General features: G+C 40.4%; 1 protein-coding gene across 2 annotated transcripts in view; it reads left to right on the forward strand.

Moving 5' to 3' along the window:
* Nucleotides 1-18,629, forward strand: part of PTPRG (protein tyrosine phosphatase, receptor type G) — a 790,321-nt gene that overhangs the window by 571,835 nt on the left and 199,857 nt on the right. For both annotated transcript variants that reach the window (XM_027863786.1, XM_027863787.1), the window contains exon 6: nucleotides 10,463-10,529. In XM_027863786.1, coding sequence (XP_027719587.1) covers nucleotides 10,463-10,529 — 67 coding nt within the window. The remainder of the gene's footprint in view (nucleotides 1-10,462; nucleotides 10,530-18,629) is intronic.

Genomic DNA, 18,629 nt, shown 5'->3' on the forward strand with positions numbered 1-18,629 from the left:
AGAGAGAGAGAGAGAGAGAGAGAGAGAGAGAGAGAGAGAGAGAGAGATAGACAGACAAAATATTTACTCTGTGTGCTCCATACATTTGCACTGGCTAGCCACCTTTCCTGGAATTCTCGCCCTCCTCACTCTGCCTCCTGGCTTCTCTGTTTTCCTTCAAGTCCCAGCTAAAATCCCAACTTCTACAAGAAGCCTTCTCTGATCTCCTGTAATGCTAGTTCTTTCCCTCTGAGATTATCTCCAATCAATCAATCAATATTTATTAAGCACTTACTATGTGTCATGCACAGTGCTAAACGTGGGGATACAAAAGGAAACAAAAACAGCCCCTGCCCTCAAGGAGCTGTTAATCTAATGTGGGAAAGAAATTGATGGTACATATATGTGTGTGTGTGTGTGTGTGTGTGTGTGTGTGTATTTGTGTGTGTGTATCTTGTTTGATTATGATCTTATTTTCATGTTATCTTCCCCATTAGACTGTGAGCTCCTTAAGAACAGTTGATACCATCTTGTTTCTTCTGTTCATATCCCTAATACTTAACACAGTGCCTGGCACATAGTAGGTCTTAATAAATGCTGGTTGGTTGACTGGCTGCTAAGCATTGGTGATGGCAACTACAAGAACATGAGATGGCCCCTGCTGTCAAGGAGCTTACAGTCTAATAGGAGAAGACATAACATAAGAGGGAACTAGAAACTGGAGGTGGGAGAAGAAAGGAGGGTGTCACACTGGCAAGGCTGTCATTGAGCAGTCCAGAGTGAAGGGAGCATGACTGTGATCCTGGGCAAGGACTCGCCACTCAGGAGGGATGCTGGGTGTCTCCTCATTGGAGCTCTGGATGACATTCATTCATGTATTTATTCTTTTATTTATTCATTCATTCATTCTTCATATAGGACTTCCTGTGTTCAGGGTGCCATGCTAGGTGCCTGAGATGAATAAAACAAAAAGCTTTAAGAAGCCTCTTTTTGGGGGGTGAGGGGGAGACACAGGTACACAGCTAAAGTAAGTACAAAGTCTATTCAAAATCCACATAATATACAGTATATATGCTTGTTCGCAAGAACAGATCGCAAAATCTGAAATAGTTTTAGAGATAACGTTTATTAGGCTGTTTGGTAGAAGACAGAGAGTCACAAAGGAATGGCTTTCTCTAGTCAGGTTCTGGAAGATCCACATCATAAAGCATTTTGACAAAGATTTCCCAGAGAGGAACACCGGGTAGCAGCTAAGCAGTTGTGCTGAGAGAGCAGCCCAAAAGCCCGATGGAGATAGATACAAGCAACTGTAACCTAGAACAGGAGCTTGGGTGAACCCCTCAGGAGTTCCTGGTGTGGTAACCCAGAATAAGAATGCTTTTGGTCAATCTGGGGCCTGGGGGAATCACAATACCTTGTAGCCATCTCTGGCATTAGTAGAGAGTTACTGAAGTCAAGGGACATTTTGAGTGCCGACAACCTTTAATATGTAAGATGGATTTAAACAATATATTAGTTTTTCCTGAACAGTATAATAAATCATTTTCCCCACAATATAAATCCATGCAAACCAATCAGAGTTAGGGAGGTACTAACACTTTGAAAGGGTAGGATTCAAGAACAGCCTTCTGTGGAAAGTGATCCTTGATCAGGGGCAGGAACTCTTAAAGAAGGTAGTGAAGGAGGGGGATTGCCTTCCAGCCATGAGGAACCACTTGTCAGTTTTTTGGGCTAGGGAAATCTTATTCAGCCAAAGGTTGAATTAGGTTTGCCCCGATGTCTCTTCCCACAGGGAAGTCCTTTGACTCTGTTTCCCTTTAAGAAAGCAAGGGAGCGTATGATATGTTTTTGAAAGAATTCCACTAAGACTTTAAAATAAGCGACAGTTTTGATGATTTCATGGGAAAAGCTTCTAGAAACTGGAAAATCCCATTACATGGAAAACATCTTTCCCTGATGGGTGGGGGAAAACTGAAGAGTTACCCTACACCGGTAAATTTCTCAGTGATGCCCTAACTTTCTCCTATTTATCCACTGACCCTTGCGGTTGGCCATCAGGCAGGACCAGGGACATCTGCTCACTGTTTTCCTCATGTTCACGGGGATTAATTATCAAATCAATGTTATTTTGACTACTGAGACTACTAGGATTCTACTTAGAGCCCCTGAGATTATGAGTCTTAGGCTGCCTAGACTGAAGCGCCCTTTCCCAGTCACTGCTCCTGGTCTTTTCACACCCATCGAAGTCAGCCCCATCTCTTCAGGATTTCTGTTCCATTCTTTCTTGCCCTTTCATTGTGCTTGCCCTCTGTGACGTCTGTTCTCTTGTTAACAAACTACCCTCCTATTAGACCCGTACCCTCCCCTGGGGAATTATTTGGTGTAGACTCAACTTTGTGTTTTCTTAGTTGTGTGCATGGCCTTTCCCCAGTGTCCAAGAGCAAGGAACTCTTTGGATGCTGGATCCCCAGCACCTACCCCACATAGTAACCTCTTAGTAAATGCTTATTGATTTATTTTTTTTCAAGCATCAGTCAACCTAATCTTTGGAGTCAGCATTATAGCCATCTCTCTCTCTCTGTCTCTCTCTCTCTCTGACTCTCTGTCTCTCTCTCTCTCTCTCTCTCTCTCTCTCTCTGTCTCTCTCTCTCTCTCTCTCTCTCTCTCTTCCCCCCCCTTCCCTCTCTTCCTCCCACCCTCTCTCTTCCTCCCTCCCCCCTTCCCTCTCTCTCTTCTCCCTCCCTCTTTCTCTACCTGTTTCCCCTCCCCTCACCTCTCTCTCTCTCTTTTCTTTCTTCTCAGCATGTCTAGAACAGAGCTCTTCAGCACCCTAGAGCCTCAGAATCTTTTGTAAATATGCTGCCCTAAATATCTGCCTACATCCTGGGAATGAAAGAGGCCAAGTTCAAGTTCACATTTCATATTCCCACAGAAGTCCCCACTTGAGGAGAAAACAGTGGGCTTTGCTTTCTCCTCTAAGCCTTTGATATGTCGGGGTTTTTTGTTCGTGGCCGCATTCTTAACAACTGAAAGTCAAAATTGTCCAGGGCCGTCAGGCAGATTTGGAGAGCTGGCCTTCAAGTCACTGAACCTGAAATCAGCTTCTCTTGCCCCAGGCTTCCCCGGTCTCTAATATGTTTTTTTTTTTTTAATCAAAGGTCATACAATAGCTGTGTGAAATGGGACACATTCTAGCAAAAGACTCTGGGTCAGGTTTTGCTGGGGAGAAGCTTTCTTACTTCATTCCAGGATATTAGCCATGTTCCTTTTGAGCAGACACTAGGGGCCAGGACGCACTGGTCCTCTGAAGGTGCCATGTGCTGCTCTAAAGATGTCCCCCTGAACTTCCCTGGCCTCTAAGCACACTGCAATAAAGATACAAAGGAGGAAAACCCCAGGAGGCTGCTGTGGAAATTCCATTCCAAAGGTGCCCCAGCCTGCCCTCCCCCTGCTGTTTCTGGCTGCTGGAATCCAAGCCAATGTCCTAGGGAGAGCCTGGGGCAAAGAGGTCTATGCTCATTTGAGGCTGAGGACAGTTGGATAATCTTGAAAATGAGGAATTGCTTGCCATGACAATCGCCAAGCCTGGAGCTGGCAGGCAGCACGCTGGCCAGGCACAGATTTGCCAATGTGCCTCTGTGCTGACCTGCAGGGTACTGGTTTTTCCAGTAATGGACTCCTCCTAAGCCAAGCCTGACAATTAGGCTGTAAATACTCTGGGGAAAGAGGAGGGGTCATAGGGTGATACGGGAAAATGTTCAGTATTAAGCAGACCAAGAGCACCAGATTTATTTCATCTGTGGCCTTCTCTGGCTATTAATCTAAATCTCTAGAGATGAATAACTCGTGAATTAACTGGTTTCCACTAATGTTATGAATTAACAGTGAGTAGCCCTCTCCATTGCCCTGCTCTATCTGAAGGGGGTTAGGAATCTTATTTGCATTTATAATTTTGTTTCCTTTTTATGTTAATCCCCTCCCTCTGCTGAGGAATTAGGCGTTTTCTCATCTACTGATGGAAACTGCTCCCAGGAGTCCTTTCCTGTCAAGTGATGGAAAATGGATGATTATCCAATGGTCTACCCTTCCCCTCTGATAGGAGGAACTCTCATCTCTCCTGTGAGCTACTTGGGATGAAGTTTTGCATATCTATTAATTTAACTCTTGGGATTTGGATCCAAGCAAGCCTCAAGTTCCTGAGCTCTAGTAATAGAATTGTAGACTAGCCTCCCCGTCCCGAAATTATTATTTCTCCAATTTGTTTAAACTGACTTCATTCCTTCATTCCACCAAGTATTTATTAACCTTCAAATCTGGCAGATACTATGCTAGATGCTAAGAATGTAAAGATGAAAAATAAAGCGTCCCTCCCCTTAAAATGCCTACATTTTACTGCTCGATAGATGTCCTGGCCCCTCTTCATCCCAAGTGGATTTACTGTCCATTTAATGACTTTTCTATGAGACAACTCTAGGCGCTGAGGGCCCATCCATATTTGATAGTATTTGTTGTTTTATAATAGACTTAAAACAGTGACAATGAGAAAAGAAGACAAAATGTTGTTTGCACATCAAAACTCTCCCCTCCAGAAAATGGGATTAAAGCCTTTGTCATAAGGAATGTAGTATTTTAGCATTACCATAACAGTGAGAGCTGATTGTTAAATTTTCAGTGTTAGCATTTATAATTCAGCAATCAGTTAACACTACAAATTGGAGCTGGATTGATGGTTTTATTAATTGTTGAGACCAAACAAAGCGATGGAGAAAACGTTAATAGTATATATTACACTTAAAAGTGTATCAAGCATACTTTTTTTTTCCCCATGGAGGGTCAATTGTTAAATTTTTACTAGCGTGCTGCTTAGACGTAACTGAAGTGCAATCTGAAAATATATCCAAATGGAGAGAGTCTTTGCTCTTGGGGTACGATTTGATTTCTTAAACCAAAGCCTTGCCTGTGGTGAGTCAAAAGGAAGGAATTATGGGGGCATCTTCAAAATGTCATCCCCCTTTCATGCACATGAATGTCACATCTCCTGCCACACATTCTGCCAACCTGGCCTGCATCCTGTTTCCTATGTGGAGCACTCGATCTCCTGTCTTGAGACCTTTGCATAGGCCGTGCCTCATCTGAACAAGGGGGTGGGGGATTATAGCAAATGGCCTGAGGTCCACTCTGTTTTCTCCTGCACCTTCGAGCATCCCTAGCTTCTTTCAGGGCTCAACTCAGATTTCCTTCTGGTCCCACTGTTCGTCCCTTTCTTCCACTGCCATGGGTAAGAGGGTAGTCGTTCCCCTCCTCAGCAGGCAGAAATCCCCTTCACCACAAGAGGACATTGGCTGGATGTGGTGTGAGGCGTTCTCAGGGAGCAGCTGGTGATAACGCATTCATGGCATGCAGGTTGTCTTGGCCTTTCTACTTAGCAGATGGCCAGGACTTGATAGATTGAAAAGTATTAGGATACAAGGCAAGGGCCAAATGGGACGGTGGACAAGAGAAGTAAATTAGAACATGGCCCTGAGTAAAGTCGCACGCGGCTCGAGGATGGCGCCACCATTGCTGTATGCCCTCCGCAGTAGCAGTCTTCTTTATGCGTGGATGCTTGAGGGTCATTGATGAACTTGGAGGAAGGAAGCTGCCAGGGTAAAATGTGCTCAGTGCCCAGAACCAGGGCATGATTTGAAGAAGAAAATCTATAGGAATGTAACGTTCCATATCACCTTACAAGATATCATTGATTATTTTTTTCCTCTCTTAGAATAAAAATAATAACAGAAACAATAACAATTTTATTTGGCATTTGGGGCCATTCACATCTAGGATTTTGTTTTCATGATGAACTCCTGGTGTGGATGCTCCTTCCACCAATGGAGATTGGCAACTCATGAGTAACTTTTATTCTCAGAGAGTTGGCTTAGACTTTGATAAATTAAGTGACTACCTTGCGGTCATGCCACCTGTGTGGGACAGCATGCCGTGGGTCTGCCCTGGGCTCGGAATCAGAAAGACTTGTGTTGGAATTCCACTTCGGACGCTACCCGTGTGAGTCATTTACCCTTTCTGAACTAGGATAATAGCTACCACCACATAGGGTTTTTGCAAACTTTAACGTGCTATGTGAGTCAAATATTATTATTGTTATTACAGAATACAGTCATAAATTTATAGGAAAAAAGGACCCTAGATGTCACTTTAATGTAATATCCTCATTTTATAGTTGAGGCTTAGAAATGTTGAGTGACTCACCCAAGGTCACATCAATAATAAATGACAGAAGATATGAACCCAGGTCCTCTAACTCAGACATCGATGCTCTGTCTCCTATTCTATGCTGACAGTGAATATGAGTGCTCCTTCCCATTTACAACAGGCTATAAGTATTTTACATAAATTATCTCATTCATTCCTCATAGCAACTTGGTATATCTGTTAGAGTCCTGATTTCACCAATGAGGAAACGTAACAGCAATATAGATAAGTCAATAGAGTGTCAGCTTCAGAGTTAAGAAAGACCCAAGTTTAGGTTCCGAGACCAATGGATGCACACTGTGTAGGCTTGGGCAAATCACTTAGCCTCTCAGTGCCTTGATCTGCTACTGTGGAGGAAGATTCCACCCTGGGAATTCCCTAAACAAAGGAAATCACAGGTCCACCCCATGTCCAAAAAAGTATATATAAGCGCTTTATACATGGTACCTCATTTAGTCTTCACAACCCTCCCTACATATGAAAATGAGTTGCGGAGAAATGAAGAAATGCCTCACCTCAGTTAGATCTTGAGCCCAGGGCTCCTCCCTCTAAGTATGGTCTGTATTTTATAATATATCTTACGTAAGTGCTTATTAAATGCTTTTCATTCATTTGTTCATTTGGGGTATTGACCAAAGTTATCTTTTTTGTTTTGTTAGGGAGAACACAGGATAGTTCCAATTTAGATTTCCCTTGTATTTTTCCCCAAAACGTTTATTTCCTCTTCAGTCTTACCTGCCATGAGCCAACAGAATGTTTTCTGAGACAAAGGGATTCTTTTGGTTTTGTCATTATATTCCCAACATCTTTCAACATGTCTGGAAATAAATGTTTGTAGAAGGAAAGAAGGAAGGGAGGGAGAAAGGAAGGAAGAAGAAGGAAGGAGAGAAGGACGAATCTGCAAATTTGCAAATTTCACTATTCAGAATTGTCTAATCAGAGGGCTGAGATGTGAGTTTTACAAAGAAAAGAACAGATGGATTGATAAAGGACCTGTACAGGACAGCTCCTCCTCCTTCTCATTCTATCACTCCTTGGTTCTCAGAGTGAATGAATCATCATTCAGCCGCTCAAAAATTTCTGTGTGGCTGGTGGGGTGGGGTAGGGTGGGGTGGGAAGAGAAATGGGGCAGATGTGTGTGGGCAGTACATAAACTACCTCGAGTTTCCAGAGAAGAGAACAAGAGCTCAAGCCCTATGATAGCAGACTCTTACTTACTCCCACCATTTTAAAGTATATTAAGCAGTCTAGAGACCAAGCCCCTCAGCCTACTGTGAGAAGGACATTTTGTTTCCTACTTCCTCCATTCAAACTTAAATTGGCGTATTTCTTCTTCAGCTGAGAGTTCCAAATGAAGATGTAAAACATCAAGTGGGTATGTTCTACCTTGACTGAAAATGAGAGCACATTTGAAGACCACCAATAAGTCATTTTTATAAATGCACAGAAGTAGGGGAAAGAACCAGAGGAGACACACGGAACAATTTTATTAAAAGTAATATCTTTCTTTTTTGTTAAAATTAATAAATATTTCTCTTTTTTAAAACTGTAAGCAATCGGCATTGCTATACTCCCCGGAAGTATATTTTATATCTTAGTTGATGGCCAAATACTCAGTAAAAAAATATTTTTTTTAAAAGAAAGAAAAATGAAAGAAAGCATTTTGTTGTTCTATCTCCTGGTTTCTTTGAAGCCAGAATGACCAGAGCAAAAGATTTGGCCCAGCTCGTTGAATCAGATCATGCCCACACAGAGGACATGGATTTCCATAACAGCCTTTTTCTCTTTCTGGATACTGAAAGCCGTCCAAATCATTCTCCCCATATACATGAGTCAGAGTTCCTCTTTTCAAGTAGCCAGTGCATCTCTGATTAAAACAGTGAATGAAGGGATAGGATCACCATTCTGCCATATTGTAAAGCACTGACCAGCATGCCCTTAAGATTGCCCCTACTACAGTGTCATAGTATCAAGAACTCAGGAATGATAACAGGATAAAGACAATAAAAGTTCTTCTCATACATGAAAACAGGCCTCAGATTTCTGGTATTCTTTCTTTTCTTCTTCTGCTTACCTATTTTGAACTCCACTCAGTGAAGTGAGTTGGACTCAGCATCAAAGCTTAGCAGATGGGGTGAATTGGTGGGGGGAAGGGGAGGAAATTTTCTACACCTGTTCAGAATTGGGGTCCAGGCAGCTGTGCTTGGAGGCGGCTGTGTCTGAATAATCAGGCACAGAGCTCCTCATGCCTGCTGCAATCTGAAATGGAACCTAGATTAGAATGCATGAGAATGTTTGTCTTTCTATTGTACCAAGTAAAAATGTTCCCTCTTTGTTTTTAGTCAAAGTCAATGGTGCCCAAATGGTGATCCAACTCTTCCTCAGGAACTCTCTATAGAAAGAGTCATGGACTGATTTGATCTCAGATTGAAGAATAAAAGTAGCCTGAGATAGGGTAAACTTATTTTCCTCTTCCATGTCATAGATGACAGAGGGCTGTCATTAAGGAGACAAGGAGCCTGGGTTCAAATCCCTTACTAGCTATGTGATCCTGGGCAGAATCACTTAACCTCTCTGAGCCTCAGTTTCCTGCTTTGTGAAATAAAGATAATAACTGAATAAAGAAGAGCACCCTTGGCACAAGGATGTTGAGAAGATGCAAACTTAGATGAAGTCTTCCAATTGCTATTAGGCAGCAAGCCAGCACAGTGGAATAAATCTTTGGCTTGGAGTTAGAAAGATTTGAGCTCAGATTCTTAGACACCAGCCGTGTATGACCCTGGGCAAGTCATTTAACCTCCTCGACAAGAAAATGGGTTAATAATATGTTCCCCAACCTGAAGACTCTATAGAAGTACCCCCTATTGTTATTGGTCATTATTCGTGTTCTTATCTTAAATTCGATGGAGTTCAGTTAGAAATATGCCTCGGACAAGTCACCGTCGTATTAGTATTTTTTCATGTTTAATGTTTGGCATCTTCATCCCCTTTGCAGCAGGGGCAGCACCAAGCACAGTGCCCGATATGTGCTCAGTAGGCACTAAATAGATGCATATTGCTTTTATTCAATTGAATAAAATAATTGATTTTTTGTAGCTGCTTAAAAGCATTTGTGATGTAAGCGCATCTTCTTTAGGTTCCCTGAAAGCATCTTTAGGAAGACGACATCTGCTCCATCTTGTTTCCCCTGTGATTTTGATTTTTCACTCTGACTCTATATTTTGAAAGCTTATTCTATATCATTGAGATATTACAGACATTCAGTATGGAAACTACTGTTTATTTAAAAAAAAAGAAAAGCAGTTCTTTCATTTTGGTGGAGCAGTGTGTGCTTAATGGTTTCATTTGGAGTGACACTCCAGTCCTAGAACAGATTATTTATTAAATTCTCAAGGATGGTGTGGAGTCTTCTTATGTTGAATGTGGAGAGGAAGATAATTAATGGATTCTGATTGGAGGATGTTGAGTTTAAGGTGACTACAAAGTATCCACTTTGAATGGTTTAATTGGTCATTGATGATAAAGACCTGGAGCCCAGGGAAGAGACTGAGGCGGGAGATGTAGGACCAGGGATCATTTGAATAGAGGTCATAATTGTACCCAGGGGACTTGATGATGTCTCTGATGAGGAGCTATGGAAAGAAAAGCGAAGAAGGCTCAGGCCCGCGCTTTGGGGGACATAGGCAGTTAGTGGGCATGAAATGGATGAAGTTAAAAGATTGAGGAGTTAATAAAACATTCAGCAAGTAATGGATTATTCTGATACCTTTTCAACGACTTTTATCTGACAAGGCTTTAACTATAAAAACTCACATATACACACACAAATCTGGAGAAAAATCCCAGGTGCTTTGTTTAGACTGGGACATATCTCATGTTATTGTTATTGTTGTTGTTATTATGATTTCCTTCAGGGCACGGTCTGTCTTTTGCCTCTTTTTGTATATGTAATAATAATAATTTCTCATGTTATAATGTATTCTTAGAACTTTTTTCTTTGAATTCCTTCTTCTATTTTATTACATCATAAATCTCAAACATTTGGTGGGAGCCATCATATATATGCATATACATATATACATATATGTGTGTGTGTATGTGTGCATGAGAGCTAAGCAGCTTATTTGATGACATCTCCCCACCCCCCCACCCTCTCTTTAGATGATTAAATGGAGACTGTTGTGTGTGATGCCGAAAGAGATTTCACCAATCACGTATCCTTTCCTTGTAGGTCAGTCAGAGGGACAATGCAGCACTGGACCCTATTATCCATGGATTGAAGGGTGTCGTCCATCATGGTAAGTAAGATACTTCAACTTCCTTTGGCTGGAAAAAGGAGAAGGGCTGGAATCTCGGCCTGAAGGGATGGGGTCACCCTTCAGAGGACATGTGGAAGCACAAATTCCTCATTCAGTGATGTCTAAGGGCATTCACACCACAATTTGATTGGTAAAAAGTAGACCCATTTGTTATTTCCCCCACGCGCTCTGGCTAACAGTAAGCCATTTGTTTTTGTTTTTTTAAGTCTCTGCCCAGGAATGCATTCTTTATCAGTTATAGGCCAGGCCCATAGATCATTCCTATTAGGACCAGATACTTCACACCTGATATTTGTCTTACACTTGTTCTAAAAATACTCTCCTTTCAAGTTTCTGCTCATTTATAAATGACTTTATTTGTATTTGACATTTTGGGAACTGATGCTGAAACATCAATTTGATCACATAAATAAATTATACTTTTTTTTTCAGCTGATGAGCATCATTAGGGTGCTAAAATATGTGTGTATATATACATACATTATATATGTGCATGCATATGAGTATGTGAAAACTAGGGGCAGCCAGGTGGCTCAATGGAAAAAGTGCCAGATCTGGAGTCAGGAAGACCTGAGTTCAAATCCAGCCTCAGACGCTAGGTGTATGACCCTAGGCAAGCCAATTAACCTTTCTTTGCCTCAATTTCCTCATGTAAAATGGGGATAATAATAGCACCTACCTCCTGGGTTGTTGGGAAGATCAAATGTTATAGTAATTGTAAAGCACTTCGCATAGTGACTGGCGTATAGTAAGAACTATATAAATGTTAGCTAGTACTAGTATTAGTTCTAGTAGTATATGACAGGGTGGTTAAGCACTGGACTTGTCCTTTCCTTAGTATAGGGAACTCCCTGGTATGGAATGACTATTCCACCACTTCAGGTCAGCACATTATCTGCAATTTATAATTTTAGAGAGTTGCCAAAACACTGAGGTTAAATGATTTGTCCAAGGCCACACAGCTAGTATGTGTCATGAGTGAGACTTGTGCCCTCGTGTTCCTGGCTCCAAGGCTGGCTCTCTGTCCACTATGCCATATAATTCTGTCATATACATATGAAACAATGTGTAGTATACATATACACGCGTATACCTGTGGGCATACACACACAGGCACACACTGGGCTGCTGGCTGGTTTTCCTGCATCCAACTTATTATCCCCAAGCTCATTACAGGTAGAGAAGGAAAGATGAATGTATCTTCTCTCTTAGGACTGAATTTTATTGGAGGAATTTTCTTGCAACTTTATTATCAGTAATGCATCATTAGCGATGACACCAAGATCCTCTAATTTCAAAAGTACCCTTGTGGCAGCCAGCAGTGGGAGTCTGGGCTTAATGTAATGATTTGCAAAGTTTTAATAATCTAATTAGAATTCCAAAGGCGTCAACAGAAATGGCAGTTAGGTACCACAATAAATCTCTCTTTCCATCTATACTGCTGTGATAAAACATCACACCTTTTCAGAGGATTGTCTTTAGACATTAGCTAACGCCTTCAAGCTTAACCAACATTTTTTCTTTCTTCTTCTGACTGGTAGTCTAAAACCAGCAGACAGTGTTAGATGGAAACAAATAGCATTAGGAATTAATTGTCCTCTTTTAAGAGTCATTTAATGGCAGAAATGAAAAATTGGGGTTATATTATAACACCCTCAGAAAGCCTACCTTTGAAGAAATCACTCTTAAGTTCTCCTTGATTCTGTAAATTACAGAATTCACCTGTACAGCAAAGCCTATATCCTAAAGCAAGAAGGTAGGTTGGTTTCTACCACAATGGAATCACTATGTAGGTTTCACTAGAGAATATAATAGATCTGCAAAAATTTCTTTAGGATACCCCTGACTGTTAGGATTTTGTTGCTTAGATCTGAAGTCTCTTTGGCTTTACTTAATGTCTTTCATATTTTGAGTCCCCTCTGTTCCCTAAGGTACTCATGGAATCTACATTGATTCACTGACCACCATATTGGTGTCTGACCAATAACTGAAGGAATTTTCTCAAAATTTTTTTTGTGCCTCATCTTGGCATCTTTTCTATTTTAAAAACCTGTTGTTAGTTCTTCAGGGAAGAGATCTGGTTCTTAGCAGCCTGAGAACCTGATTTTCTGTCTGCTAACCAATATTCCATATGAGTGTGTAGGTAGAATATAGTCATTCAGCAACATTTATTAAGCACCCACTCTGTACTAGGCATGGTACCTGGCACATAGTAAGCCCTTCATAAATGCCTTTAAAGAGCTTAGATTCTCCTTCAAAAACAATTTGACTAGACTCCTTAGGAGGGAGTAGGAGAGGCAGTATAATGCAGCACAAAGAATGCTAGGTGTGGGGGTCATAGGACCGGATTCAAAGCTGAGTTCTTCCATTTACTACATTTGTGATCTTGAAAAGTCATTTCTTTTCCCTAGGCCTCAAATTTCTCATCTACCATCACTCAATCAACAATCAGTAAGCATTTATTAAGAACCTACTGTATACCTGGCACTGATGTAGGCACTAGGGATACAGAAGTAAGAGATGTAGTGTTATATGAAGAAGCCTAGTTTAGCTGGGCCAAAGCATGTATAGAAAAACACATAAAGAAACATATAATAAGACTAGAAGGGTAGGTTGGAGCCAGATTATGAAGGGTTTTAAATACCAGACAGAGGAGTTTGTATTATATATTTTATACAATAAAAGCTTCTGAGGCAGAGGAGTAGCGTGGTCACATCTGTGCTTTAGGAAATGAACTTCGGCAGCTGTGTATAAAATGAGGAGGCTGATCAAAAACAACTTTCAAATCTCTGCTAACCCTAAATCTATACTCCTGTGACTTTGGTCCTCATCTCTCTCTATAATTGGCACCCATAACTGAGGACCCCGCTGGGATTATATAACATAAATCTGTAGTGGACCCGGTGGTATGCTAGAGACAACTCACACAGTCTCACTTGTTAAATTTAAAGTGGTAGCATTTACTCCTCAGAAATCGGCAAATACAATAAATCAGGGCATTTTTCCCCTGGAGAATTGATTGTTAAATGTTTACCATTTGTTTCCAGTAGAGCTGTTTGTTAAATATTTGCCAGCGAGCTCCTCACTGAACTTATTCAGCAATCTGTTTAGTTTCTTCCTCTATTAAGTAGCATGTGAATAGGAATGAAGGAAGGGGATAGTTAGAAAACTGTGTGAGATATATAAATACAAAGAATGAAACACTCTCTGCCCTCGTTGGGCTTACATTCTAACTAAACACCAAGAGACTATTTCAGATCAGCATAGAATTTTATCACTAGATAGCAATTCAAAGTTACCCAGTCCAACCGTCTTATTTTTACAGATGAGGAAACTGAGACTCAGAGAGGGAGAAGATTCCTAAAATGACTTTAGCAAACCAATATTTGGCAGAGGAAGAGAAGGAAGGAGGGAAAAAAAGAAAATAAAATGACATGTACAATCTGTCAATATTAGATTCCCATATAGCGGGGAAGAATATAGAAGTAAAAATTAGATTTGCATATTTGAGAGAAATAATAGGTCTCCAATCATTCATTCGGTATCATTACCCTCTATAGTTTTTGATGGTCTTTCTATTTTACCCTTCCCAAAAAAAAATAAATGTTTAAATTGTCAAAATACTGTCTTCAGGAACAGCAGGGATTTTCATCAGAAGTTGGGTAAGGAATCTGGGTTACTTGCTAATTTGACGGACCATAAACAATTATGCCCTTCATGGTGTTCCTGGCTTGGTAATGATGACAGAAAAACTTGCACAGGAAAATCAATACATATTTTGCTGCTGCTCAGTATTGGCCCTCTTTCCTCTGATTCCGATACTGGTACCTTAGAGTCTGAATATCACATTAGAGGGGTTTTTTTAAGAATTGTTTTTAAAAAGGAAGAACTGCATAAAATCCCTAAATTATGATGCACCCTAGTAGTGTGTGAGAGGAGACATGGTGAATTGAGCTTCTACCCTGGCACGTTGAGTTCTTGATGGTCCTGAGGGGAGCTCAACGTCTTCTTTTTATGGGGTAGATTATTGTCCATAAGAATAAAGAGAGAAGTGATTCACAGTTAATTCTAGTCGTCCAATTTCCATGGTAACCAGTAGGTCTTATAAATCACCATTTATTCCAGGTGAGTAACTCTCTGGACCTAGAGATCAGAGCACTTAGATGTGATGGAAAGAACCCTGGTGATACGAGGAAGCAGAAAGAATCTTGGATTTGAATCCAGGTCTTCTGATTCTGTGAACTGACTGAGATACAGTTCCCTTTACCCTCTGTGAGCCTGAGCTTCCTCATCTACAAAATGAGGCTAATAACCCCAGCTCTGTTTATCTCAAAGGGGTGTAGCCCAGCAGAGATGAAGTAAAGAGGAGGAGATAACTTTGTAAAATGTGTAAAGTATAACCTGAGTATAAGGTTTTATTTGTTTATTGAAAAAAATTCTGTTCTATTTTGTATTTTTACGCAAATAGATTTCACTCCCCTCATGCCCTCCTCCTCCAGGAGAGCCATGCCTTAAACAAGGAATTGTAAAAGAAAGAAAAAGTGGAAGAATAATGATAGCTCACATTTATATAGCACCTTCTAAGGTGTTGAGAACACTTTACAAATATTATCTCATCTGAGCTTCACAACAGCCCTGCAAAGTAGGTGCTATTTTTATCCCTATTTTACAAATGAAGAAACTGAGGCAGAAAGAGGTTAAGTGAATTGCCCAGGGTAACAGAGCTAGAAAGTGTCATAGGCTGGATTTGAGTTCAGGTCTTCCTGACTCCAGTTTCTATGTTCTAAAAGGTCTGGTAAAATCAATGAACAGATTGAAGAGGTCTTATCTGAGATGCAGTGAATTCGCATCTGGACCCCAACCCCTGCAGAGGAGCTGGGGGACATGTCTTCTCTAGCCCTTTCCTGGATCCAAGCTTGTTTTTAATCATTTCTCAGCATTCCAGTTCAATTGTTTTGTGATTGTTCTTTTCATTTTTATGTGTGTTGTTCTCATGGCTCTGCTGTCTTCACTCTGCATCACTTTTCCTGTCCGCCCATGCTTCTCTGAATTCTTCATATTCGTCATTTCTTACAGCATAGTAATATCCCATTATATTATTATTAATGGGTCCCGGGTTGTTTAACCATTCCCCCAATCAATGGGCGTCTACTCTGTTTCTAGTTCTTTGCTACCACAAAAAGTGCTGGCATATATGTGAGAATTTAGAGAGAGAGAGAGAGAGAGAGAGTGTGTGTGTGTGTGTGTGGAGAGAGAGAAGAAGACGAAGAAGAAAAAGGAGGAGGAGGAGAGAGAAAGGGACATGGAAAGGCAAGAGGAGGGAGGGAGAGAATAGGAGAAAGAAAAAGGAGAAAGAATGAGAGATATGGAAAGTGAGGGAAAGAGAGGGAAAGGGAGGAAGGAAAGAAATAAGAGGGAGAGTGAAAATGAGAGAGAAGAAAGGGAGAGAGAGGGGGAGCCCCTTTCTTTTGGTCATTGCCCTCCTTGATATATATATGTATAGCAGTGGAATTTCTGGCTCAAAGACATGAGTGCTATAGTCACTTTATTAGATAATTTCAGATTGTTCAGCTCTTATCTGTTGTGCTACCTGGACTTATGGTGCAGGAAGAATTCTTTTCCTTATTCAGGAAATATTCCTCAACTGCCTCTGCTTATATATTAGGGATAAAGACAAAAAACACCACCAACAAAAAAATCTGCCTTCTAGGTACTTACTTTCTATGTACGTAGAATAAAAGTAAACAAGATAAATACAAGATGAATGGGGAATGTATGCAAAGTATATGTTTTGAGCACTTAACAAATAAAGAATAGTTTGGGGGGGGGTAACTGGGAGATGGGGAGGTCCTTGGGTCACAAATGACACAAGTCAAGGCTTGAAAGTCTTGGGATTGATTCAGGAAAAGAAGATCTGGAAAGCTAAATTAACTATTTCCATTCACTGCTCATCCAGACTTATCCATTGTCTTTTAATAACCCCAGGCAAGTGATTTGGCACTGAAATGTAGTCAGTCCCAATATCTTTGATGATCTCTGATCAGACAGAGAAAGGTATAAAGTTTCAGAAGTATACGTATTTTTAAAGCTAAGGTCTAGTCTTCACTGCTATTATTTTTAGCAATCTCCTCCCCCCTTGAAAGCATGTTTGTTTCCATGTTCCAACAAACTAAAAGGTATTAAAATATTATCCCCTTCCCTCATGTCTGTCACTCGAAAATCTAACTTTTATCTTTTTGAAATGAAATCTTGCCGGGATTGACAGATTCATAATATAGCTCCTTGCCTCTGTTCTTCACATCCCTGTACCCAAAAATGCTTTACTTTCCTGCCCTGTGGGTCCCTTAGTAAACTATAAAGACTTTCTCTTTCTTGGGAAGAAGAAGAAATGGGGAGAGGGACAGAATTTAGCTCCCCTAAAAGCTCCTACCAGTGAGAGAGTGTGAGATGGTAATTCTCTCTTCCCCGAAGTCTTCAGAAGACAGTGATCAGTGATAAGGCATATTGATTAGCACCTGAAAAAACTCATCTAATCATCTTGCAAAATGAGGCCATTCCAGGTTTCCTTCTCAAAACCCAGCCTTGGATATCTGAGTGTGACAAAATCCCAGTTCTTGGAGAAACTCATCTGAGGGGTTCACTTGTTGCCTCAGATTGGGTAGAGGTCAGGAAAGATTTCATGGAAACTATGGCATGTAAGCCATAGTATATAGGCACAGTGTATAGAGTGCTGAACCTGGAATCAGAAAGAGCTAAATTTTGACTTTGTTTCTTTTTTATTTTTAAAATAATTATACTTGATTTTAACATTCTTCTTTTTTTAGTTTTGAGTTCAAATTTTCTCCCTCCTCCCAACCTCTCCCCCAGGCAAGCAACATGATGTCAGTTATACATGTGAAATCATACAAAACATTTCCATATTAGCCATGTTAACCAAAAAAAGGCAAGAAAAATAAAGTTAATGAAAAAAGTCTGCTTCAGTCCACACTCAGAGTTCATCAGTTTTCTCTCTGGAGGTGGATGGCATTTTTCATCATGGGTCCTTTGAAATTGTCTTGATCAGAGTAGCTAAGTCTTTCACAGTTGATTATCATTACAATATTGTTGTTACTGTGTACAGTGTTCTCCTGCTTCTACGCTCTTCATTTTGTATCCGTTCATATAGCCATCCCAGGTTTTTCTGAAACCATCCTGCTTATCATTTGTTACAGCACAATAATATTCCATCACAATCATATACACTTGTTCAGCCATTCCCCAGCTGATGAGCATCTCCTCAATTTTCAATTCTTTGCCACCACAAAAAGAGCTGCTACAAATATTTTTGTTCATGTGATCCTTTGATCTTTTGATTTTTCTTTGATTTCTTTTCATTACAGACCTAGTAGTGGCATTGCTGAGTCAAAGGGTATATGCACAATTTTGTAGCCCTTTGGGCATAATTCCAAATTGTTCTCCAGAATGATTGGACTGGTTCACAGCTCTACCAACAGTGCATTGGTGTCCCATTTTTTCTGCATCACTTCCAGCGTTTGTCTTTTTTTCTTTTCTATCATGTTAGCCAATTTGATAGATATGAAGTAGTACCTCGGAGTTGTTTTAATTTGCATTTCTCTAATCAGTAGTGATTTAGAGCGTTTTTTCATTTGACTCTTGATAGCTTTGATTTCTTCTGAAACCTGCCTGTTCATAGCCTTTGACTGCTTATCTCTTGGGGAATGGCTCTTATTTTTATAAATTTGTCTCAATTCCCAATATATTTGAGAAATGTGGCCTTTATCAAATAATTTCTGTAAACAAGAAAAAAAAAAGTTGAAATCCCACCTAAGACACTTATGACGTATGACCTTGTATAAGTCACTTCACAACTGTATGCCTAAGTTTCCTCAACTGTAAAATGAGGAAATTAATAATCCTACCTCACAATGTTGTTGTGAGGATCAAATGATGTCATATTTGTGAAATGCTTAGTACAGTGCTTGAAACATAGCATGTGCTTAATACATGCTTTTTCCCATCACTTCCCGTTCTCCTTTTATGAAGCTAAGATTTCTAAGATAGGGAATTTAGGAATCAGGA

This window comes from Vombatus ursinus, unplaced genomic scaffold, assembly GCF_900497805.2.
Source record: "Vombatus ursinus unplaced genomic scaffold, bare-nosed wombat genome assembly UNPS02014773.1, whole genome shotgun sequence".
NCBI lineage: Eukaryota > Metazoa > Chordata > Mammalia > Diprotodontia > Vombatidae > Vombatus > Vombatus ursinus.